This window comes from Coenobita brevimanus, chromosome 53, assembly GCF_032717465.1.
Source record: "Coenobita brevimanus isolate Jiangsu-jjx chromosome 53, ASM3271746v2, whole genome shotgun sequence".
In the NCBI taxonomy this organism is placed as follows: domain Eukaryota; kingdom Metazoa; phylum Arthropoda; class Malacostraca; order Decapoda; family Coenobitidae; genus Coenobita; species Coenobita brevimanus.
Window position 1 is genome coordinate 40,793,077 of NC_137006.1, and position 27,506 is coordinate 40,820,582.

Consider the following 27,506-nt stretch of genomic DNA (forward strand, 5'->3'; position numbering starts at 1 on the left):
GTTAATAAGCGAGTCTCTAGATATGCTATGGAAGATGACTGGGCGGAGAAACATATTGCTGCTAGTGGTGATTTCACGTGTAGAGAGGTCGAATGGGAAGGAACTGATACAAGGAACAATGTGGAAACTTGGGCATAAGACTGATGGAGATGACAATCGAAAATATGTTAATACAGTTGGTTGATGAAAATATATGAATTAAGAGAAAGGATACACCATCAAGACTGGATCTGATTTTTACAGTAAACTGTAAGAAACTGTAATGATATACAGAAATTACAGTATCATTGCCCCTGGGGATGAGTAACCATCTGGTTATGGAGATGGAGGAACTGGGTTGGGACACAAAAGAAAGAGAAAAGTCACATCGAAAAAATAAATATAACTATGGGAGTGCGGATTCTGACTCCTTAAGACAATATTTCGTAAATATGGACTGAAGTGAAATGGAGAGGTGGAAAATGCCCAGGAGAAATATAATACTGTCATCATCATCATCATCATCATCATTATCATCATCATCATCATCATCTAATCCAGTGTTGCCCCATGAGGAATGTGGGGGCCTGGGGTTAGGCAAATTGGTCCTGAAATTTAAGATGAGAGTGACCAGCCTCACTCATCCCTAAGTGGCATTAAGCAAGCAATAAACCCCAGCCACCCCTTGGATGTAAACCTGCACTGGCTCAATCCAACTGGAGCGCCTTAATAACCCACTAAGCCACCAGGTGCCACAATTTTGTTATAAAGTTACCACCCAGTGTAGTAAATGGTTTCCTGGTGTACAGGAAACCATTTGGCTTGTCACTCAGTGTACACTGTACAGTTGCCCGTAGACTGACGGAAGAGGAAAGAATAAGAGAAAGAAAGACAGAAGAGGAAGGAAGGAAAGTAAAGCAGGAAGAAAGGAAAGAGCAGGCACCCGGGAGCAGCACTACATCCAATGGTAAGTGCCCCCACCTACCACTAGAAATATCTTTATGAAAAAATATGAGAAGGGGGTCAGAAACCATGTTCCTACAGTTGATTCAATAAAGGAAGCCAAAAAGAAAAGATTAGTTCAATAAAAGATGTAGGGAGGCACTTGGAAAGGTAAGAGAAAGATATACTGGAAAAGCTTGGAAAGAGTACAATGAAGAAATGATTATGTAAAAGTGAAATGGGAGGAGGAACAAAAGTAAGAGAAGGATATCATTAATAATAGCAAGAAAGAACCCAAGCTGTTTTACAGGTTTGTTAATAGTAAAATGATAACACGGAACTGCACAGAGAGACTGAGAGATGATGATGTAATATATGAAAAAGAAAAGGAAATGTGTAACAAGATGACTGATATGTTGCAGTCAGTATTTGTAACAGATGAGGAATTCCTAGAACCTGTAACAGAGATGCAACCCCAGAAATTGGAAAAAGTAGCAACTGAGAGAAATGGGACACTTCAGTTGATGAAGGATACAGATATGAGAAAGGCAATGGGACCGGATGAAGTAGCTGGTTGGATCTTGAATGAATGTGCAGACCAGTTAGTATGGGCTGTCTATGATATTATAAGGTTTTCCACAGAAAGTGGGGAGCTACCTACTGAATGGAAAAGAGCAATATAATTTCAATGTATAAAGGTGGTGGCAGGGAGGACCCACTTAACTATAGACTGGTCTCCTTCACTAGAATAGTCTTCAAACTGTGTGAAACTGTCATTAGAAAAAGATACATAAAATTCCTTGAAGGGCATATGGTAATAACGTCTAAGCAATTTAGATTTAGAGAAGGGTCGTCTTGTGTTATGAACTTGTTGAGCTCCTATAGTATAGTGGTAGACATTGTTCAAGAAAGGGAAGGATAGGCAGACTGTATTTACCTGGATTTAAAGAAGGCCTTTGACAGAGTGCCACACAGATTATTATGGAAATTGAAAACCTATAGAGGTTTACATGGGAAATTGTTGAAATGGATGGAAAATTATTTGACAGAAAGACAAATGGGAACCGTAATAACAGACAAGTTTTCCAAGTGGAAAAACGTAACTAGTGGAGTGCCCCAAGGTTTGGTGTTGGCCCCAGTAATGTTCTTGATATATTTAAACGGCATGCCAGAAGAGTTGAGTACTTCTGTGAGTTTACTTGTTGATAATGCAAAAATTACTAAATATATTAAAGAAGTAAACTGTTGTAGGGAATTGCAAAAAGATCAAGATAAACTCAAAAACTGGAGTCAAACATGGAAAATGGAATTCAGTGCTAATAAATGTCAAGTACAGGTATTGGAAATGGGAGTCAGTGATAAGAGACCAAGGTATGTGTACAAGATGGGAGATGAAATAATAAGGAAGGCACGAGAAGAAAAGGACCCTTGTGTTGCTATACAGGATAACCAATCGCCAGGGAAACATATAAACAGGATTACTGGAGGAACTTACTGGATACTGATCACCATGAGAGTGGCATTTAATTACACTCAATCCTCGTAAATTGCGTGTTCATAAATCACAGATTCGTAAATCATGGCTAAGTAGCCGTCAGACTACCGCCAACCTTAAATCACTGTTAAGTCACGAAAATCGCGGACCTAGGCACCCAAATGGGCCTTTTTGAGGAGAACCGTAAATCGCGGCATTCAAACTGAAAATTGCGACCCAACAGCCAATCACCACGCGTCCCTGGTGGCAAGTGTGCATACTAATGCCCGCCAGTCCGAACGCTACAGACCGTCACCGTGGACTACGAGAGTTAACTGCCTTTTTTGTGCAACTTCCCCCTGCATCCTACCTGCCATGGCCCTTCCCGACCCCCTGATGAAGCGCTCTAAGCAATATGGCATCAAGAAGCTGCCGCCGTTGTCGTACAGTCAACGTTTGGAGCTCATTCGTTGTGCTGAGAAGGGAGAGAAGTTTTCAAAGCTGGCGAAAGAGTTTGGGAAGAACGAGTGCTGAGAGGTTCTAAGTTCTTCCCAACACCGCCCCACTCCATTCACTTATGCAATTTCGTCATAGGATTAAGATGAGATCCCTTAGCATTGCTTATTTCTATTTAATACATGCACTGAATATTTCTAAACTTGTATGTTTGTGTTTGATAGTGCCTAGATCGGCACAGGTAGGGTGCTCTGGGGGCAGGTTGGCCGAAGTCCAGACCCAAATTAATTTTTTACATAAGTTATTATTCATAAATCACGGAATTCGTAAATAACGGCAGTGGTCCAGACCCAAATTGCCGCAATTTTCGAGGACTGAGTGTACTGTATATGGATGAAGAGATGCTGAGAGAGTTAACAGTGACCATGATAAGACCAAGACTGTAATACGCAGCAGTGATATGGTCACCACACTTGAAAAAGCACACTAGTAAACCAGTAAGAATACAAAGGATAGTGACAAAAATGACACCAACCTTGAGGGACTTGTCTTATGAGGAGAGATTAGAAAAGCTGAAATGGCCGACCCTGAGAGACAGAAGAGAGTGGAGATTTGATTGCAATGATTAGAGGAGTAAGAGGAACTGAACATGTGGAAAGCGAGGACCTCTTTGTGAAACATGATGGAAGAACAAGAGGACATGAATTCATGTTGAAGAAGACTTGATGCCTCAGTGATGTACAGAAGTTAAGTTTTCCAAACAGAATTACAGCCCATCCATCCATCACCCAGTCCTACACTGCCCCATAAGGAGAGTTGGAGCCCAGGGCTAGGCAAGTTGGTCCTGACATTTAAGATGAGAGTGACCTGTCTCACTCATCCCTGAGTGGCATTATGTGAGCAATAAACCCCAACCACCCCTTGGATATAAACCTACATAGGCTTAATCTGGTTGGAGCACCTTAATTACCCACTAAACCCCAGGCACCATAATTTGGTTATACGGTTACCACCCAGCACAGTAAATGGTTTCGGCTTCCTGGTGAACAGGAAACCATTTGGCTTGTCACTCAATGTAAAGTCATCCATAGACAGAAAGAAGGGGAAAGAATGAAGGACAGAAAAACAGAAGAGGGAGTGTAAAGCCACCCATAGGCAGAAGGAAGAGGAAAGAATGAAGGAAAGAAAGACAGACGAGGAAGGAAGGAAAAGAGGAAAGGGCAGACACTCAATGCAGCACTACATCGAGTGAGTGGATGGTGAGTGCCCCCACCTACCACCATGAACTATAGACAGTTGGAATAAAATAGAGGGAGAGGTGGTGCAAACAGAGAGCATCCATGTGTTCAAATCTAGATTGGATAATAAATATTTGTAGAAAAAAGATGGGACAACATGAGCTTAGCTCAAATCCTGTATAATAAAGTTAGGTAAATACTCACACAAACACACACACACAACTACTCACTCATAACTTAATGCACAGATAACATTCAACGAGGGTGATGCCATGTCAGATGGCACAGATAACAGCAGGTTAATGAGTATCACTGCCTCACACACAGGTGAAGTGTTAAAATACCAAACTTTGCATTGCAAAGTACTGTAACATTTACCTGGCAAGCTGAATACTTCAGGAATCAAACTGATACAGGGATGTGATTTTCTAATCAGCAAGCTTTGGGTCTAAGGCAAGCTAGCTCAAAGGTCTTTCTGGAATTTAGCATCACAACAAACGGGAAGGCTCATATTTCTTATTTACGACCACAATTCTTAATGCTGAAGGAGCAATGTTTAGCACATAAAATTTTGAGATACCAAAACTGTTTCAAATGAAAAAGTTGAACATCAAATCCATTTCTATTGCACATCAAATCAATTTCAATCATTCATTCATTCATCATCCAATCCTACGTTGCCCCATGAGAAGAGTAGGAGCCTGGGGCTAGACAAGTTGGTCCTGACATTTAAGATGACAGCGGCCAGCCTTACTCATCCCTGAGTGGCATTATGTGAGCAATAAGCCCCAACCACCCCTTGGATAAAAACCTTCACTGGCTCAATCTGATTGGAGCCCCTTAATTACCCAATAAACCACTGGGCACCAAAATTTGATCATATGGTTACCACCCAGTAAAGTTATATCAGCCACTGCTGGATACACCAGGACAATCAGTATTCAAACTTTAAATACCATAGTTAGTTACTACACTCCTTCCACCTAATGGACTTTGTGGTGACTATTTATGTCTTCTAATATCTGAGATAAGACAACTGGGTATGGTTTAAGTTCAAAAGTACGTCCCACACCAAGATCAAGTTTATGCGGTGCTATATGAGAGATCCGGTATCTTTAGCAATAATTTGTTCTCACTGTAACTCAACTAAGAGGCTGAGTGGCTAGATTCTCACAAAGCTTACAGACATATCTTTCATTAACATATGGAAATACTGATATTGCATTATCAGTTCTGTCTTATATGTAAGTTGGAAAATCAACATTCTAAGACAGAGGCATCAGTACCTGGGGTACCACACACAAAAACATATATGGTAGTTAAATAATTTCAAGATATAACATGATACAAACATACTGCCTTGAACATAATGTAATTATGAAAGATTTTGTTTTAGTTCACACTCTCAATGTCAAAAACTCAATAAGCAAATCAAAATCTAAAAGAAAACAATATCATAAAAAACAAACTACCTAGCTACTTAAAGAAGGTACAGCATGTAAATAATATTCAAGCACAAACCAAAAACATGACATGAATTAGAAAAAAATATATTACTGCAAGAAATGGAAAACAATGAATACTTTCCTTTAGTAAGCTGCCAATATTCTCAGCAGTGTTTTGAAATAAAGAGGCCATCTGGGCCTTGGTGTTGGTACTGGGTCATGGTGACAGGTGGTGGTGTATGATGGTAACAGTGGGACTAGACTGTCATAACAGTAGTACTATACACTGGTGATGGCTGTGATAGTGGTGGTGGTGTGCAGTAGTGGTTGTGGTGATAGTGGTGACTGTAGGGTGGTGATAGTGCTGGTGGTGGCAGGTAATGATAATGGTCGCAGTATGTAGTGATAGAGGTGGTGGTGTGTAATGCATTCATAATGCTGTTAATAGTACATGCTTAATTAAACTCATGATGTGATATGAATATCTCAATGTTTTTTAACCCCTTCACTGCAGCTGGTGTTTACTGACGGTAATCAATGCAAAGGGTTCAAAACTGCTGTTAGCACTAATTTATTCGGCACTATCAAAAACTGTACGAGGAATCTCAAGTAAATTTTGTCTCATTTGGCACCTCATATGGGTCCCCAAGTATCCACCAAGACACGACCACAATACAGTACAGAACATCAATCTGTGGCAATAGCATGAAATTTTTCTTGATATGTCTCTTTTTGAGAATTTTTCTCATTTGATGGCCATCTCAGCTTTTCTTCAACAGAATGTTTGTACATTTTTCTTTTCAACCAGTTTAGTACTGGAAGGAATAATCTGGAGTCATAATGGCCGAACATTCAAACAGGTTTAGTAAAATCTGGAAATCCATCCATCCAATATCCAATCCAGTACATGTATTGCCTTATCAGGAGTCTATAGGCTTGGACTTGGGTGACTACATTCAGATATTTGAGGCAAGGGTGACCACTTGCTCACTTCTTCATGACATGATGTGAGCAACAAATCCCAACCTCCTCTCAAAAGTAGACCTTTATGGGTTCCATCTAGTTGGAGGTAAAAGACAAAAATGCATGATAAAGAAAAATACCACTGAAATAAATTCACCATTACATCAATCTGTTCATTTTTGTCACCTGTCTACCTACCTTTCAGCATATTTGTGCAAGTATTAAAAAAAAAAAAAAAATCTGTTCCTTATGCATGGTGTCCTACCGATAACTTAGATACTTATAATGACCCATATGAGTAGATAATGGACTTCTATTGCTGATGCCAGGTGTGCCTGACCCCTTTGAACAATTCTAGATAGAAAATGTCAATACAGAAAGGCTTTAAAAAATTAAAGATATCATGGAGTTACCTGTACATACAGTAGAACTATCTGACCAGCACTAAGCATCTGGCAACCCTAAACAATCGATAGATTCAAAAGGGATATCATATTCAACTATGATCTCAACCAGTTTCCAGGATACACAAATCTCGTGGCACTTTATTTTCATGAAACTTACTTTATTATTCATATTCTTCCACTTAAATATTCACTCTAGTTTTGCTATGAAATGCATGGACACTGTATGACTGAAGGTAAAAGAATAAACAGGAAATCTCTTATGCCACCAAAAGTCAAGCTCTGTAAATATGGCACATAAGAACCCTGCCACGTTATATGAAGAGGACTAGGATATTTGATTTACAAGAAAATATTAAAAAATATCTATACTGTGTGTGATGACTGAGGCCACATAGGTCTATTTTACTATTTAAATCTCTTACCCTTCCTCCTGCACCACATGCAGCATTGTACCACTGTAATCAGGCAACTGTATCTCATAAATGTTAACAATCCTAATGCCTGATTCCATGAAACAGGAGCATTGTCTGCATTACCATTAACATTAAAACAGAAGTTGGAAATTTGTAAGAGACTTGAAAGGAGTCAAAACACCATGGGAGATTTATAAAAGGCTTGAGTGGAGTCAAAATAGCATGGGATACAACAGAATTTTAAGATTGGTTTTAAATAATTTTAACTATTATGCAGTATTAGGCACAAGTTTCCTTGAGAGAATCTATGTACTGGATAAGAAAACTGCATACATTTCAAACCGAGTCTGGAGGATACCGTACAACCTTGTCTCCAGAGTGGAATATCATATGGTCACCAGTGTTAATTCATTATATTGCATCACTGAAGTGCCACAATGCCTTCACTACAACTTAATCCAGGATGGACAGTGCAGAAGACGGTAAAGCGCACTACAAACTGAATGATGATGCTTGTTTTAATACCCCTCCAGTTTATGAGAGTCCTTGATAGGATATACACAAGAGTTAATCTCACATAAACAACAATTTCATTTATCTGACACTCTGAAATTCCCCAAACTGCTGGTTAATAGGGGTTCTACTGTATCAACAGGTGTGGCTGTGAAGGGGTTAATCATGTAAAATGTTAGTAATTTCTGTTATTACATCACAAACTTCAGACTACCGTTATACTACAGGACACTTCATAAGAGAATCAGTATTAGGGAATCTGCATTATATTCACTGCATGTTTAGTGGTAATCCACTGCAAATCACTCTGATATCTGCATTCACTATTCACCAGTTTGTATATATAGAAGCCGCTGTTCTAGGACGTGTGGGGCAGGACTGAGCAGCAATGGGAGTTCTTCTTGTTGCTAATTTAATAGCATTGATTTGCATTCACTTGCTGAAATTCTTGAGATCATTTAAGGACAGAAGAGCCAATGGCTATCCCAGGTTACCCTGTTTCTTCAAATTACGGTGCTTACTGACAAAATACCAGTAAGATATATCACAGAAATCTGTCTTCTGCAAATGCCCATCTCAGCTAAGAATAAGTTCTCCAAAGCCTGATGATCACAGTTTAGTCATTTGAATAAATGAATCAAAGTCTGAATCAAATACACTTTAGCTCTACTGCCAAAGATTTTCAGTTCGATATGGTTATGGAGTTTTTTACTAACAGTCACTGAATTTTGAGAGCTCTTGTGATGAAATTTACAATCATATAAAGTGCTGTACATTCAACACTGGGCCACAACTGTTCTGACATACACAAACACTTCACCAGTGCTGGTACCAGTATGTTAAATAAAATGACTTGTCTTATACGGAATGTTTCCTTCTTGCTCCTGTTCTGCTTTCATGTGTAAAGTCATCTACAGCAGTCCTCTGCCACTCTTCTTTCTTTCTCACAGAAATAGTCTCTTGACTGCTATGTATGATATTTCCTGCCTGAAGTGACCTATTTTCCAGAGGTAATTCTTTAATTTCAATGCATTCTTCAAGAGCATGTCTTTGTTGTAGACTACCTATTGCAGGACTTACAACTAAGCTTAATGGTTTGGCTTCTGAATTCCTAAGTTTGTTCTTGTTCATTAAATTTCCAAACAAAAAATTTCCATTTTTCAATCTTAGGTTCTTAGAGAATTTTTTACCAGAACCTCGAAGATCATCACTTTTGTTAGATTCATGACCATGGGAGTCAGTGTTAGTTTTTATACCTAAAGATGATTCTTTAACATCATTTTTGTAATCAAGAGGCAAGCTGCAGTTTGATTCTCCAACAGGACAATCGAATGAAGGCAAGCCAGGGTCTGATCTAAGCTCATCTCTGACTCCACCCTGCACCAAAGGTTCTTCAACATTTCCTCTCGAAACTCCCATCCAAGGTTTGGAGATATCATATAATCCTGGTGATGTAAAGCCTGGTGTCCTGAGGAGCCCAGTGTTTGATGCCTCCACACACTGGCTAGTAGGGCTGGCACAGCCTGATAGACCATCACCAAAATCTCCAGTACTTCCTTTGTCTGATAAGTCAAACACATTACCATCTGACATACTTTGTTGGCTGTGGATAATATTGGGATTTAATACATCATTGGTCATACGATCTTTAGTAAATTCTTGATCGGTTGCAACACTTTCCTTGCTGTGTAGGGAGGACATCTCAAATACATTTGCTTCTAAGTCAAAGAAATAGGGTTTTCCCCTCTTCATCCTGTTATCTGGGGTCACACTTCCATCACTCACATTCTCCTGCCCAGGGGATTCATATGACTTCTCAAGATCAACACGAAGATTCTCTTTGACCCAAGCACTGATCTCCTCTGAGGTGACGGTAAAGCTTTCATCCCCAGATGAGAAGTCAAGAGAGTCTTCTGATGTATCTGTGCTCTCAGTCCTTTCATCACTGCCTTCATCTGGGTGCTAATAATTATACAGGATTGGGTTAAACATAGTTCTGATACAGGTGAAATGAAAAATGTATCATTACCAACTCTAATGAATACAAAGCTGAAAATTGTACAGCACTGTACTATTAATTGAGATAATCAATAACAACACAAAATAACCCTAAAATTGTAGCAAAGAAAGAAATAATACATCAACTCTGTCAACAGAAGTACAGTACAATGAAGTTCAATATTACTGTAAAATTTTACCCATCAATATATTCTTCACATTAATTTCCATGCACTAGTCTATGTAAACAACACAACAGAAAGTAAACTACCAGCATTTATCCAACCCTGAGTGATACTGGTCATTGTAGATGACAAATCCTTAGCAATTTACCAACATGCATGCATAAGAAAGTATCCTGACACAAAATACTCCAAGATATTACTCAGAAAACACAGACAAACCACATTTCCTACTCCAACATGTGCTGATAAAACAACTACTGGCATATTTAACACCCAGGAACATGAGCCTGGATGAAGTGAGAAGGGAAAGTGGAAAGAAGTGAGAGTCAACAAATTTGGGAAATAAGGAAATGTGACTATGTGATGGAATTTGTTGTAAATCTGGGAAGACAGTATACTGTACTATGGCGAATAAAGTGATACAATAGATTAAGGTGAGATCGAACGATGAAAAACATACCAGAGTCTGTTATAGGGCACTAAGAATTCAGTTCCGACTAAGGATATATGACTATAGAAGTTAGTTATGAAGTACCTCATTAAAGGTTTATCCATAAGAAAAGTGAAAGGCATAAGATGAATAAAGAAGAAAGATTACGCACCAGTTTGTGACTCTCTTCGAGGTGTTTCATGAGGACAGCCACCACCACATTAACCAACACAAACTGGGCCATCAGTACAAACACCACAAAGAATATGGGTGCCACAAATGGGTACAGGCAGCAGTTCTTGACACAGTCCGGGCTGGAGTCGCACTTGTCACGCAGAGTGTCCTGTCACCAGTCAAAACATAAATAATATTATATGTATTTAAATGTACCCTTCCTGTTCATACCAGAGGGGGGGTTTGTCAGGCCAAAAATGAGTTTGTTTCCAAATAAAAACTTTCCAAACGTGGATATAATTCCTGTGTGACAGCAAGTCACAGAATATAAATATAGCTATTATACAGCATGCATTATGATAGACAGACACACTACTCTAACTTCCTAGCCCATTCACACCCTCCTCTCATAATCTATGATTTTGCAGTCTACAGCCTCTATGATCTACAAATATGAGCTGTTACAATTTTTCAGTGGTTACATAAGCATTACATATAGACATTTCTCTTTAGTTGGGGGGAATGTGTTCCATAATATCACAACTTTTTGCATACAATCTGTAACAAGGGGAAACTGGTAACCCATATGGTTAGCAATGAAACTATAATGGGTAATGTTTTGTAATTCATTGTGGATAAATAGCAAAAAGGAATATACACATAAAAAAAAAGGCACCCTGTAATGATGACTTTCTGTATTAATTAAACTGAATATCAAATAAATACTTAACCTCTATCAACCCATTTCAATGACTGTCAGTGTAAATGGTAGCATCAACTAAACAATAAGTATTCCAGTTCCTACTCAGCAATGATCCCATCTTACAAGATACACCATCTGCCTTTACACAGCTATCTCTCACCTTGTTCTTAATCCCTTGAAACAGTAACGTATTTTTTGAGCTTATTACCCCTACAACCAAACAATATTATTCAGTTCAGGGTAAACCTATTGATGTAGAGGGGTTAAATAAAGCTTTAACTCCTTAACCGAGCTGCCCTCTGAATGTAAACACACCATTCCTCTGCCAAAATGTGATCCTCCTTCTTTACCATTGCAGTAAATTTATGATACATCAATACTCTTCAAACTGTTACTCTGTCTACCATCACATACTGTAAATTCCAAATAACTAACCTCAACTCACTTCCTGCTGAGACTGTTCTCCTGAATAAGTCCATAACTTCCAGATACATCGTTAATTTGCATCATGAAATTCAGTACAGTAAGGCACCAGGTTCTGCGTCTAATATGGACCATGAAAAGTGCCACCAAAGTTGATTCTGCCAAAGCTGGATCATTGACCTTATGGGAAATAAGCTAATAGGGACCAGGCCTATAGGAAAACTCGCCTCCTCAGTATTGTAGAGGTGAAACAGTGTTATGTTTCTTTGCAACTGCATCATAAAATAGGCAGGCCTGGCCTTGCATTTCAGGCCCTGACACACTAACGTCTTCCTGGGTCTTCCTATTCAATCACAGTAACAAATAATGTTCAGCCACTAGCATAACTGAGCTCTACTTGGTCACTGTTTTTACTTGTCTGCCTCTGGCACCTGGTTCAAAAGACTTTTTCGCAATGGCTAGATTAGCTTTAAGTTCACTCAGCTGTTTTCTCATACTATGCACAATCGACTTTGGCACATTATACATTTTACATATTTCAGAGATATGAGCACCTTTCTTCATTTTTCTGCCATGATTTTATTTGTTTAAACTCCTCATCATTTAGTAAAACCTCGATAAGTCAACCCTTCAGAAGGCGGAATTTCTGGTACGTCGAACTCTGACCGAGGTGTAACTTACTGTTTATTTAAAGGGTTATATTTTAGTTTCTTATATTCCAAATGCTCCATTTTAACTTCTTATATTCCAAGTGTTAAATTTTAGTTTAAACTGAAACAAATAAGTGCAGAACTTTACATAATTAAGTGACTGTTGCACCCCTCTACCTAAGCAACCTCCTATCCTAGCCTAGCCTATGACATGCACTGAATTGTTTTAACTGTTTATTTTTATTGCTTTATAAATGCTTTTTTAGTTTAGTGTTAATAAACAAGTAATTATATATAATTTGCAATTATTGGGGGGTAATACAGTTTTTTTTCAGTTACTTCCAGTTTGTTGAAAAATTCAGAAAGTTGAACTACCCTAGAGTCCCATATAGTTCAACTTATGAAGGGTTCACTGTATTTGTGTTTTTTCATTCCCTTGCGGTAGTCACACTTGGCCTTCTCTTTAAAGCTTGTTGTTCCAGATTCACGTCTTACACCATTTCCACTATCACCTAGTCCACCTCCGGCTCCACTTGAAGATGACATATTTCCATCAATCACTAATCACGGACGAGAGAGTGTAACACTCAACTTGCGGACACACAACACGTGTGGAAAACAGGCCAAAACTGAGTGTTGCCGATGATGTTGCCCTGGCAAGAATCCGAAACTTGTGCTGCCAGAGGGCATGAAGGTGTGTTTTTTAGTCATAAGTGTGTGATCACAGAAATATTTAATGGCTGCCACCAACGTGCAATATCGCCAATCCGGATGCCGCAAAACCTGTTGCCTTACTGTATTATAATTATCCAGAGAGACTGTATCACTCTTTATGTGAGGAGGAAGCTTCTCACCATTGACTTCTGTATACAGAATATATAAAGACTGGTCAATGAGGAATTACATCAAAAGGATGGAGCAAAGCAATGGTGCAAGCATATGAAGACTCACAGTGTCATTGTGGGGGTATCTAACTATATATGGAATTGTTGCCACAAAAAGACCAATATACCAACATGAGGGATCCAAATAGAGGCTTATCAAGTATTAATGAGCTTCACTTACTGTACTATCAATATTTAGCAGGGGTACAACCTTACCAAAACCCCAATTCTGGTCACAAGCAGTTTCATTTGTGATGCGCACATACAACAAAATAAACTTTAAATAGAAGAAGGAATTAATCACTTACTCCTAGTTGTCGTACAATTATGCTCATCTGAACATAACCCAGTGGGTTGAAAACTGAAGCTGCCCTTCTCCTGCAGTCCACAACCCCTTTTTGAGGACAGGAAGAGAGATGAGGGATATTTGTATCTACTGTGAGAAGGTGTCCCTCTCCAGAGTAACACTCCTTCTGTACTAATGTTGGATAAAATACAGTCCAGTAGTTTGGTAGCAGGTGGTGGCAACCATCATCCACTCACTTGATGTAATGATGCCTACTTCTTCCTTTACCTTTATCATTCTTTCTCTGTATCTACCCTCCTCTCTTCTTATTTCTCCCATTTTTCCTGTCAGTTTATATTACCATTCTTTCCTTTTCAGGTGGCTTTACATCCACTGACAAGCCTAATGGTTTCATGTAAACCAGAAAACCATCAACAATGCTGGGTGGTAACCATATAACCAATTCATGTGTGTTCCCTACGTGTCAGCAAGTCGGTTGGCAGAGGGTTAGTGCCCCTCCCCGTAAAACAGCTAACTCAAAGACGAATGGCCACCCATTATGGAATTGTAGTGTCTGGCTACAGACAGATAGATAGACAGTTCAATAAAACTGTCTCGTCAGTGTGGTTCATGTGAAAAAATTCATCGTATTTTTCTTCCTACAGTCTGATGATTTTGATAACTTTGGAGAAGCTATTTGTAATGCAAAAACACATTGTGATATACAGTATTCTCCATTAACACCTTCACAACTTAATTTTCCTCCCTAAAGTGGAGAACTTGAAGGAAGCAAGAATAAGAAAAAAGAAAAAAAAATTAGACTGAAGAGGTTAATGATGCCAAAAAAAAAGAGTAGAGTCTCTCACCTTCATAATACCATTCCAGTTGTCTCCTGTGGCCACACGAAAAAGTGTAAGGAATGCCATGCCAAAATTTTTGAAATGTGCATGTTCTCCAAGGCCTTGGCAAGGGTGCTCAACATCACATTCTGCAACAACAAGCCATCCCTTACAATATCATCTTCATAATCATGACTCTTCCTCCTACCTAAGGATGGAACGAGGTAAGGTCTAACGCATGAAGAGAGAATGGATGAAAGAAAATTATCAAAAGCATGCCCTGTGAAATGGGTCAGATATTCATTCACTTACTACTGTATTCAAGTTCATGGAATCCTGGCTGTACCTAACAGCCCTTACATTTGCACGTTTTTATTTATTCATTTATATATTTACTTAGTTATTTACTGCTGAATGCATTTTATATTACCTAACAGATAAAGTCCATCTCTTACACAAAGTATTAAACAATATTCTGTACACATATTTGTCTTTATGGTAAAAAAATAAAGTAAATGAGATACATGAATTTAGTGACTCATGGTGAAATGGGATCTATAAAAGCCCACATTGCCCACAGGCAATGCAGGGATCCTCAGTTCAGCATAGTGGTAATGTGCGTGCATGTTGAGCACAAGGGCCTGAGATCGATTAATTTAAGTTTCAGTTTGGTATTTACAATGGAATGAATATGTACTGCACAACCTAATGGTGAAATGTCTGGAACATAATCAATAAACACAAGTAGTTCTGAGACATGAGAAAACTGTGATGATGACGATGACGACGATATATCACTCTAAATCCGTCTTCCATCGTCGATATAAAACAGCCACAGAGTGATGTGACCCCATAGCCAGACTATGTCATACACTGTTTTGCATGACAAGTCTCTGGCTACAGGGCAACACACACACACACACACACACACACACACACACACACACACACACACACACAAGAGAGTAACAAGAGGACATGGAATGAAACTGAAGAAGCCAAGCTGCTAGAAGGATATCAAGAAATATAGTTTTCCTTATACAGTAGATGCATAGACCTGTGGAATAGCCTGGACTAAGAAATCATCCAGTCTAAAAACCTGAATGAGTTTAAAGCAAAATTAGACTTATTGAGAAACAGACGGGACCCCATGAGCATATCTCACTTCCTGTATATCACAGTTAGGTAAATACAATTAGGTAAATACACACACACACACTAGCGAACAGCCACAGCGAAAGGACGTCTCTTGACTGCTCCCAGGCCCAGCCAACATTGCAAACCTTAGGAAGTTTTCAGGAATTATGTTTGTCCTGTCTCCTATGGTCTTTTATTAAGTTTAAAATACTGTGTTAATACAGACTACCAAAATTGTAAAGATTTATTGGCAAGAATATACATGAATGTTTGTAGTATTTTCGGTAACAGCTGTTTTGGTACTGTAACCAACCTCAAACATGGCCGAACATGTACACATTGAGGGACTCAAATTTCCAGGATTTGATAGAAATACAAATGTCATGGATCTGGTTAAAACACTGATTATGAGGATTAGTGAACTTGAAAAGAAAGTGGAGAATCTAGTGTTAAAGAACGTGTCTGAAAATACAGAGATTACTATACAGAGTCTGATCCAGTCCAATGAGATGACGAATAAGGAGGTGAGAAATTTGAAGCGTGAAAATATCGAATTGAGGAGAAAACTAGAAGAGAGTACTAATAAAACAGAGAAGGTCAGTAGTGTATTAGAAGAGCATAAGGCAAAGTGGGCACACGTAGAAGAAGAACAGAAAGAAGTGGTCAGCTTAAGAGAAATCATCCAGGAAGAAAGGGAAATGAACAATAAAATAATGGAAGAAAATGTAGTGAAAATACAGAAGAAAAAAGAGAAAATTGTGAGAGAAACTGTAGAAAGGAACAGATGTGTGGTAATATTTGGAAACAGAGACGAGGAAGAAAAGGTTAAATCCGTGAGACTCGAGACAGACACGAACCTGGTGAGAGGAATATTAGGTAAGATTGATCCCGAAGGAGACAAGTGGGTAAAAGAAATTGAGGAAGTAAGGAGGATAGGGCCTTATATGAAAGGGGAAACAAGACCAATGAGGGTCAAGTTGTCATCAGAAAGTGTAGTGAATGATATTCTTAGAGTGACCTGGAAAGTATGCAAAGAGGCAGGGATGGAAAATATTATAATAAGAAAAGACTTGAATGAAGAAGAAAGAGAAGTTTTAAAATCATTGAAGGAACAAGTAAAGGAAAAAAATGATAAGAGGAAAGAGGAAGAATGTAATACTTTTTTTTGGAGAGTGATGGATATGATAGTAAGGAAGTGGTATGTAAGGAAATAGATGTGAAGGAAACTAAGAGGTAAGGCTATGAAAGATCAGAAATTGAGGAAGTGGTACCGAAGAAGGGCAGGAGAGAAGAGGGTATAAAAAACATCAAAAATAATTTGAAGGTGGTATATACTAATGTTGATGGTATAATATCGGTAAGGCTTGAAATTAACGATTTCTTGAGAGAACATGAACCTGATGTCATGTACTTTGTAGAGACTAAATTAAGAGAAGATATTGATGTTCATTTGGGAGAAGGAAAATACAAACTGTGGAGAAGAGACAGAAAAGAAAAAACGGGAGGAGTGATGATAGCAGTGAAGAACAACATAAATGTAGATACCGTGGAAATGGGAGAAGGCAGGGCTGAAGTGATATACATGAAATTAGAAACTGGAGAGAATGGCAAGAGAGACACTGAAGTAGTGTATGTTCTCCCTAAGATGATAGCATGGAATGATGACGAATACCAGGAGATGCTGTCAGATATGGTTAGTTATTTACAAAAAATAATTGAGAAAAGCAACAATTTAATTTTGGTGGGTGACTTTAACTATAAAGAGGTGAACTGAGAGGAATGGGACTCAGGAGGTGACAAGGATTCGTTGGGCACTATGTTATTAAATATAATAAAGAATAATGTGATGACGCAATGGGTCAAAGAAGAGACACGGTTCCGAGGTGAGGACACACCAGCAAGGTTAGATTTACTGTTTACAAAAGAACCCAATGAAATAGAATCATTGAAATATTTCTGACCTTTAGGAAAAAGTGATCATGTGGTCACTGAATTCCAGATGATAATAGGGAACGTCGAGCCAAGAGACGAGCTTATTAGACAGGGAAGATACAACTTTGGGAAAGCAAATTTTAGAGGACTGAGAGAATTTGTTGAAAATATGAATTGGAGAAAGTTCAGAGAAACAAGAGAGATACAGAGGAAGTGGGATATCTTTCTAGACCTCTATAATTCGGGAGTGGAAAAATTTGTACCAAGAGTAAGAGGGAAAGAAAACAGGAAAAAGGAGTGCTTTAATAGGTATATGATAGCAAAAAAAGAGAGAGATAAGGCTTGGAACAACTGGAGAAAGAGAGGTAACAACAGAACAAAGGAAGAATATAAAAGAACTAGAAATGACTAAACAAGAATACGTAAAGAAGAAGAAGAAAGGAATTTTGAAAAAGGAATAATAGACAAATGCAAGGATGAACCCCAACTGTTTTATAGATTTGTTATTGGCAAACTGAAATAAAAGGAAGGAATCACCAAACTGAAAGTAAAAGGAGAGGTCTATAAAGGTGCAGCAATGCAAGCTGAAATAATAAACAAATGTTTCAGATTGGTTTTCACTAATGAAAAAGAGTTTTTGGGAAAGGGAGAGAGTGATTAGAAATGTACCGGTGATAAAAGATATAAAAGTGGAGGTACAGGAAGTGTATAAATTATTGGAAACTCAGGATGTAAGGAAAGCCCCAGGACCTGATGATTTCTAATTGGGTTCTTAAGGAATGCAGAGAACAACTGGCGGATAAAATTCACATTTTAATCGTATGTTCTCTGGAAGAGGGGAAAGTGCCACAAGAATGGAAGAGGGCAAATGTGGTACCAATTTATAAGGGAGGAAACAGGGAAGAACCCCTGAATTATAGACCAGTGTCTGTAACCAGCATGGTCGCAAAATTGTGTGAGAGAATCCAGAAAGACAGATGGATAAAATATCTTGAAGAGATGAATATTTTGGCTGATTGTCAGTTTGGATTCAGAAGTGGAAGGTCATGTGTTTCCAACTTGTTGAGCTTTTACTCAAGATCGATTGATGTGGTACAGGAGAGAGATGGTTGGGTGGATTGTGTGTACTTAGACTTAGAGAAGGCCTTTGACAAGGTACCTCATAAGAGAGTAATGTGGAAACTAGAATATATAAGAGGATTGAAGGGGAAACTCCTGGAATGGATGAGAGAATTTTTGAGAGAGACAAATGAGGACAGTAATAAAGGATAGGATGTCTGGATGGAGGGAAGTAACAAGTGGAGTCCCTCAAGGCTCAGTGTTGGCGCCAGTAATGTTCCTGATTTACGTAAATGATATGGTAGATGGAGTGAATAGTTATGCAAGTCTGTTTGCTGATGATGTAAAGATCTTGAGGAAGGTAGAGGTTGAGGAGGATTGTAAAATACTGGAGGAGGATCTGGATAGGATACATGATTGGAGCCAGAATTGGGAAATGAAATTTAATGTAAAGAAATTTAAAATATTGGAAATGGGTAAAAGTACCAAGAGGCCTTCACTGAATTATTTGTTGGGTAATGAATTAATCACAAAAATGAGATAAGAGAAAGATTTGGGAGTGCTGGTCCAAGATAGTTTGTCACCTGAAAAACATATTAACAAGATGGTTAGAGAGATTATAAAATCTTGACTAACATAAGAGTAGCATTTCATTATATGGATGAGGAGATGATGAAAAAATTGATAGTGGCCATGATCCGCCCCAGGTTAGAATATGCGGCGGTTGTGTGGTCCCCACACAAAAAGAAAGATATAAACAAGACTGAGAGAATACAAAGAGCAGCAACCAAGACGGTCCCCAGTCTGGCAGATCTGTCATACAGAGAGAGGCTGGAAAAGCTGGATTTGTCTTCATTAGAGGAAAAGAGAAAGAGGGGAGACATGATTGCAGTGTTCAGGTCCATGGTAGGAGTAAATAAAATTGATAAAGATCTGTTTTTATGGGATAAGAGAGTAATAAGAGGACACAGAATGAAATTGAAAAAGTCAAGCTGCTTGAAGGATATCAAGAAATATAGCTTTCCTTACAGAAGTATAGAGTTATGGAATAGCCTGGAAAAAGAGATCATCCAGTCTAAAAACTTAAACGAGTTTAAAGTTAAATATGACTTACTGAGAAACAGCGACAGGAACCCACGAGCATAGCAATTTCATGTATATCACAATTAGGTACAAAGTATCAGTTAAATACATAAATATTTGGAACGACTTAGACAAAAAGGTGGTGAAGGAGAAAAACATTCATGTGTGTAAAAGTAGACTAGATAAATGTGGATATGGAGACAGGACAACACGAGCATTGCTCATTTCCTGTATACTACAAATAGGTAAATACACACACACACACACACACACACACACACACACACACACACACACACACACACACACACACATGACGAATACCAGGAGATGTTGTCATGTATGGCTAGTTATTTACAAAAAATAATTAAGAAAAGCAATAATATAATTCTGGTGAGTGACTTTAACTGTAAAGAGGTGAATTGGGAGGAATGGGACTCAGGAGGCGGCAAGGATTCGTGAGGCACTATGTTATTAAATATAATAATGAATAATGTGATGAAGCAATAGGTCAAAGAAGAGACACGGTTCCGAGGTGAGGACATCCCAGCAAGGTTAGATTTACTGTTTACTAAAGAACCCAATGTAAAAGAATCATTGAAATATTTCTGTCCTTTAGGAAAAAGTGATCATGTGGTCATTGAGTTCCAGATGATAATAGGGAACGTCGAGCCAAGAGTCGAGCTTCATAGACAGGGAAGATACAGCTTAGGGAAAGCAAATTTTACAGGACTGAGAAAATTTGTTGAAAATGCAGATTGGAGAAAGTTCAGAGAAACAAGAGAGATACAGAAGAAGTGGGATATCTTTCTAGACCTCTATAATTTGGGAGTGGAAAAATCTATACCAAGAGTAAGAGGGATAGAAAACAGGAAAAAGGAGAGGTTTAACAGAAGGTGTATGATAGCAAAAAAAGAGAGAGATAAGGCGTGGAACAACTGGAGAAAGAGGGTAACAACAGAACAAAGGAAGAATATTAAAAAATTAAAAATGAATACACAAGAATACGTAAAGAAGAAGAAAGGAATTTTGAAAAAGGTATAACAGACAAATGCAAGAATGAACCCAAACTGTTTTATAGATTTGTTAATGGCAAACTGAAACAAAAGGATGGAATCACCAAACTGAAAGTAAAAGGAGAGGTCTATAAAGATGCAGCAATGCAAACTGAAATAATGAACAAATGTTTCCAATCAGTTTTCACTAATGAAAAAGAGTTTGTGGAAGGGAAGGGAGTGATTACAAATGTATCAGTGATAAAGATATAAAAGTGGAGGTACAGGAAGTGTATAAATTACTGGAACCTCAAGATGTAAGGAAAGCCCCAGGACCTGATGGAATTTCTAATTGGGTTCTTAAGGAATGCAGAGAACAACTGGCGGATAAAATTCACAGTTTAATCGTGTGTTCTCTGGAAGAGGGGAAAGTGCCACAAGAATGGAAGAGGGCAAATGTGGTACCAATTTATAAGGGAGGTAACAGGGAAGAACCCCTGAATTATAGACCAGTGTCTCTAACCAGCATGGTCGCAAAATTGTGCGAGAGAATCCTGAAAGACAGATGGATAAAATATCTAGAAGAGATGAATATTTTGGCTGAATGTCAGTTTGGATTCAGAAGTGGAAGGTCATGTGTTTCAAACTTGTTGAGCTTTTACTCAAGCGTGATTGATGTGGTACAGGAGAGAGATGGTTGGGTGGATTGTGTGTACTTAGACTTAGAGAAGGCCTTTGACAAGGTACCTCATAAGAGACTAATGTGGAAACTAGAATATATAGGAGGACTGAAGGGGAAACTTCTGGAATGGATGAGAGAATTTTTGAGAGACAGACAAATGAGGACAGTACTAAAGGATAGGATGTCTGGATGGAGGGAAGTAACAAGTGGAGTCCCTCAAGGCTCGGTGTTGGTGCCAGTAATGTTCCTGATTTACGTAAATGATATAGTAGATGGAGTGAACAGTTATGCAAGTCTGTTTGTTGATGATGTAAAGATCTTGAGGAAGATAGAGGTTGAGGAGGATTGTGAAATCCCGCAGGAGGATCTGGATAGGATACATAATTGGAGCCGGACGTATGAAATGAAATTTAATGTAAAGAAATGTAAAAGTAATCCCTCTAATATCCGAAAGCCCAATATCCGAACATCCCCACTAACCGGACATAATCGTCCCGGGATCCAACATTCCCAAAATGGTCCAAAAACCCAAAAAATTCGAAAAAAAAAAAAGAATTTTTCATGCCCGTAATTTGAACTTGCCGCGCGCGGCGCAGGACAGCTTTGTTGTGGCGCGTCATTCCTCCGATGTCCGATAGAGCGCCAATGCATCCTCCCCACTTTCCGCCTGTCTCTCGCCGCAAGTGCACGCTCGTCGTCATAGCTGCCCACGTGCTCGCTTTTGTGGTGGTTCCTTACCTGCTGCAGGCACTCTTGCTGCTCTCGGGCCTCCTATTAGTATGTGTGATGATGGCCCCACTGCCTGAGAAGAGGAAGAGAGTGGTGTTGACTCTGGAGAAGAAACGGGAGATATTGGAGAAAGTAGATGCAGGGTGGTCTTCTTCCCGCATCCTCCGCGAGTTCAACCTGGCCCGATCTACTTTGTTCGATATCAAGAGATCCCGAGACAAACTCATGCAGTACACGGTTGACTTCTCGTCGAGAAGCAAACGCAACGTGGAGAGGAAGGTGATGTTTACTCCCACGTTTGCTGAAATCGACCGCTCCATGTTGATTTGGTATCGACAGCAATGTGCTGCTGGTGTGATGGTATGTGGAACGGAGCTGAAGGCTGCTGCTGAGAAGTTCACCAGGCTTCACGATGCCCTAGACTTCAAGGCATCCGAGGGTTGGCTCTTCGCGCTCAAGTTACGTCATGGCCTAACCAACCGTAAAGCTCACGGCGAAGCTTTGGACGCTAACGAGGATGGAGTTGATGAGTTTCGGCACAAGGTGAAGGGCTTGATCGACAGGAAAGGCCTCACTCTCAGTCAAGTCTACAATGCTGACAAAACTGGTTTATTCTATCGCTCTTTGCTAACGAACACTCTAGCCGAGGAGACAGAGAAGCGTGTACCTGGCCGCAAGCTCTCCAAGGAACGGATATCTGCTTTGTGTTGTGCCAATGCTAACGGCATGCACCGGCTTAAGCCCGTTATTGTTGGCCGTGCAAAGCAGCCTCGGTGTCTTTGTGGGGTGATGGATGTCCTTCCTGTCGTCTGGTACCATTCTTTGAAGGCATGGTTTACAGCCCAGATCTTCAAAGACTGGTTCCACCGCCACTTCGTCAAGGAGGTCATCAATAACCAGACGAAGACACTGGGAATCCCGCGCGACCAGGTAAAGGCCCTCCTTCTCCTCGACAATGCACCTGCCCACCCGTGCGACAAGGACTTGGTGGCTGAGAATGGCCAGATTAGGTGCATGTTTCTGTCACCTAATACGACTGCTCTCATCCAACCAATGGACCAAGGAGTGATCGTGGCAAAAAACCGCCTATACCGCCGGAAGTTCCTGGACGAGGTGATGGTTGTTCTCGAGGACGAGGACGAGCGCAGGGAGGGAAAGGACACACGAGGCCAGCGGACTTTGGAAAACCTTCGCCGCTACAACATCAAGTCTGCAATCTACAACTGGGCCAGTGCATGGAAGGAAGTCCCTCTCAAGACTCTAGAAAATGGTTGGTCTCGTCTGCTTCTCGGAATAGATGTGGAGTAAGATTTTCTAGGGTTTGACGTGGATGACTTCCATGCACGGCTACGTACGCATGGCGACAATGTTGATGTGGACGATGTGCGTGAGTGGTTCGATGACGACGAGGGCGATCCTGGGTATTAGACATTGTCTGATATCGAGATCGCGTCTTCAGTTGCAGGTGTCAGTACCGAGCTTGAAGATTCCGACGAGGACGGCGACGATGATGCGGACTCCTCTCAGCATGACACTACTTCAGCCATCCCCAAGCTGAGCGCACTCCGGGAACACCTAGAATTCGTTCTTGACTACCTGGAACACCCGGACTGCGACAGGGAGATGGGGCCCTTGGGACTTGTGGAGGAAGTGTGTGCTTTCAGGCAGCGCATCATCAATCGTCAGAATCGTCGGTCCTTGCGTCAGTCAACGATTAACAGTTTTTTCAGGCCCGTGACCCCCGCTGTGCCCAGCCCTGGCTCCACTCCATTGCCTCCCTAAGACAGGCCCTCATGCTCCGAGCCACAGCCCAGCACATCAGCCACGGTGGAGTCACCGCTCGACGCGAGTTTGCGGCTGTCTTCAGAGTCGTCTGCAGTGGGTACACCATCACCACGACCCAGCGACACACCCCTAGGTCACCTGCCAGTGATACTCTCGGACTCTGACAGTGACTAAACAGCAAGAACTTCTCCTCTAGACCACACGGGAATTTACAGGGTTGTGCAGTGAAAAAAACAGTGTGTTGTGTTAAGGATTTACAGTTGTGAGTGAAAAGACTAATATGGAACAAAATTTAACATAAATAGACTTGTTTAATTTTGCTTTAGAAAATTATTAGAAGAATGGGAAAAGTTAAAGTGCAGAGTGCAACACTTAGTAAGTTACAATGGAGCATTAGTTAGACAAGAGTGCGCACTGTGAAGAGAATGGACTTCTGAGTGCGATTGACTAAGTTCAGTGCAAGACTTCATGAACAGTGTACTGGAAGTGCTTCAAGAAATCCTTCTTACTGTCAGAGTCCGAGAGGAGGCGGTTATTCATCGAGATGGCCATGGACTTGCTGTAAGTAGGCAGAATATTTCATACTGTACTATTTTCCATACTATACTTACCTCAAACACCTCATTTCACTCTTTAATTCTTTTATTGGTGTGAATAGGGTGTTAGGAGCCATGCATGTGCAGTAGGAAGGTGTTTTTCTGAGTTAGGCTAGGTTAGGGTCCATAAGTACCAGTCCAGGAGCCAGTAACCAGAATGTTTAATATTGTATGAACCTACCTCTAAACCCTCATTTTATGCTTCTTTTGCATTTATTTCAATCATTTACATGCCTTATTGGTATGATTTGGGTCTTAAATAGGTGCTACGCATGTCCAGAGGGAGTTGTATAGGTGTTTCTCTGAGTTAGGGTCCATAAGTACAAGTGCATAAGCTGGGGCCCAATATCCGGACAGGACCAGTATCCGGACCTGCCTATGGCCCTATTACGTCGGATATTGGAGGGATTACTGTACTGGAAATGGGTATAAGTACTAGGAGGCCTTCACTGAATTATTTCTTGGGTAATGAATTAATCACAAAAATGAGAGAAGAGAAAGATTTGGGAGTGTTGGTCCAAGATAGCTTGTCACCAGAAATGCACATTAACGAGATAGTTGGAGAGACTTATAAACTCTTGACTAACATAAGAGTAGCAATTCATTATATGGATGAGGAGATGATGAAAAAATTGATAGTGGCCATGATCCGCCCCAGGTTAGAATATGCAGCGGTAGTGTGGTCCCCACACAAAAAGAAAGATAAAAACAAGATTGAGAGATTACAAAGAACAGCAACCAAGATGGTTCCCAATCTGGCAGATCTGTCATACAGAGAGAGGCTGGAAAAGCTGGATTTGCCTTCCTTAGAGGAAAGGAGAAAGAGGGGAGACATGACTGCAGTGTTCAGGACCATGGTGGGAGTAGATAAAACTGACAAAGAAGATCTGTTTTTATGGGATAAGAGAGCAACAAGAGGACACGGAATGAAATTGAAAACGTCAAGCTGCTTGAAGGATATCAAGAAATATAGCTTTCCATACAGAAGTATAGCCTTATGGAATAGCCTGGAAAAAGAGATCGCCCAGTCTAAAAACTTAAACGAGTTTAATGCTAAATTTGACTTATTGAGAAAAAGCGATGGAAACCCACGAGCATAGCACATTTCATGTATATCACAATTAGGTATATTAGGTAAACACATAAGTATTTGGAACAACTTAGACGAAAAGGTGGTGCAGGACAAAAACATTCACATGTGTAAGGTGGACTAGATAAATGTGGATATGGAGACAAGACAACACGAGCATTACTCAATTCCTGTATACTACAAATAGGTAAATACACACACAATGTGGAAACTAGAACATACAGGAGGACTGAAGGGGAACCTCCTGGAATGGATGATAGACTTTTTGAGAGACAGACAAATGAGGAGAGTAATAAAGGATAGGATGTCTGGATGGCGGAAAGTAACAAGTGGAGTCCCACAGGGCTTGGTGAGCGCCAGTAATGTTCCTGAATTACATAAATGATATGGTAGATGGAGTGAACAGTTATGCAAGTCTGTTTGCTGATGATGCAAAGATCTTGAGGAAGGTAGAGGTTGAGGAGGATTGTAAAGTGCTGCAGGAGGATCTGGATAGGATACACGAATGGAGCCAGATGTGGGAAATGAAATTCAATGCAAAGAAATGTAAAATATTGGAAATGGATAAAAGTACTAAGAGGCCATCACTGAATTATATGATGGGTAAAGAACCAATCACAAAAGCAAGAGAAGAGAAAGATTTGGGAGTGCTGGTCCGGGACAGTTCATCACCTAAAAATCACATTAACAAGACAGTTAGAGAGACGTATAAACTCTTGACTGATATAAGAGTAGCTTTTCATTATATGGATGAAGAGATGATGAAAAAATTGATAATGACCATGATCCGCCCCAGGTTAGAATATGCAGCGGTAGTGTGGTCCCCACACAAAAAGAAAGATATAAACAAGACTGAGAGCATACAAAGAACAGAAACCAAAATGGTCCCCAGTCTGGCAAATCTGTCGTACAGAGAGAGGCTAGAAAAGCTGGATTTGCCTTCCTTAGAAGAAAGGAGATAGAGAGGAGACATGATTGCAGTGCTCAGGACCATGATGGGAGCAATAATAATAATAATAATCTGGCCTTTTGTTTCTCAAAAGCACCAGTTCTTCCTTTGGGAATTCTGAGAAAGAAGAAAGAGAGGAGACATGACTGCAGTGTTGTGGACCATGATGAGAGTAATAATAATAATAATAATCTGTCTTTTTGTTTCTCAAAAGCATCAGTTCTTCCTTTGGAAATTCACTAGTGCTTGACACACAAACATTATTTTTACAATTACAAGAATTGTGACCTCTCTCATATATAATACAAGCTACACCATAAACATATGAAAGTGGCAATACTTAAACCCTATAATCATCCATCATAGTACCTATCTCCAGGTCACAGCATTTGGAAAAAAGAAAGGCTTTCAGCTGTTTCTTAAAGGATTCTACAGCAGAGAGTTGTCCTATGGACAATGGCAATCAATTATATAATCTACAGGCTCTATACACAAAGAACAATCAGAGAAAGATGACTGGTGAATGGCTCCTGGCTCGTTAAGATGCAAGGAATCATCTTCACTGCATAACATCACACCCGGGCGTGCCGATGGGAGTTTTAACAATTCAGCAAGATACTTCAGTTCACCAAACTTAAGAACCTTGAATGTAATAAGACACAATTTAAATTTAGTTCTAGCCTTTACTGGTAACCAATGCAACTCAATCAGAAATGGGGTAGTCGAGGTTCTCGGGGAGAGACCAAAGATAAGCCGTGCCGCCCTGTTCACCACAGACTGAACTTTTTTTAGTATATTATTTGGAAGACCAACGCACAGTGAATTACAATAATCAACACGAGACAAGACCACTGCATGGACCAATGTTAAGAGGCAACGTCTATTCAGGAATTTTCTCACAGAGTACAGATTTCTGATATGTAAGTTACACCCTCTCACAACCTGATTAATATGTTCTTTGTAATTTAACTCTGAATTAAAATAAACACCCAGATTTCAAACAGAACTGACTGGATGAGGCTGTGACACGCCAATGTTCAAAGTCATCACCCCTTCTGTTTCCTCTG

At 39.8% G+C, this 27,506-nt stretch overlaps 1 protein-coding gene across 1 annotated transcript in view; it reads right to left on the bottom strand.

Annotated features, from left to right (window-relative positions):
- The window catches only part of LOC145400804 (voltage-dependent T-type calcium channel subunit alpha-1G-like), a 470,580-nt gene that overhangs the window by 43,431 nt on the left and 399,643 nt on the right, over positions 1–27,506 (bottom strand). Inside the window, exons 33-34 of the mRNA XM_080273240.1 lie at positions 14,430–14,551; positions 10,616–10,786 (exon numbers count right to left, since the gene is read on the bottom strand). Coding sequence (XP_080129366.1) covers positions 10,616–10,786; positions 14,430–14,551 — 293 coding nt within the window. The remainder of the gene's footprint in view (positions 1–10,615; positions 10,787–14,429; positions 14,552–27,506) is intronic.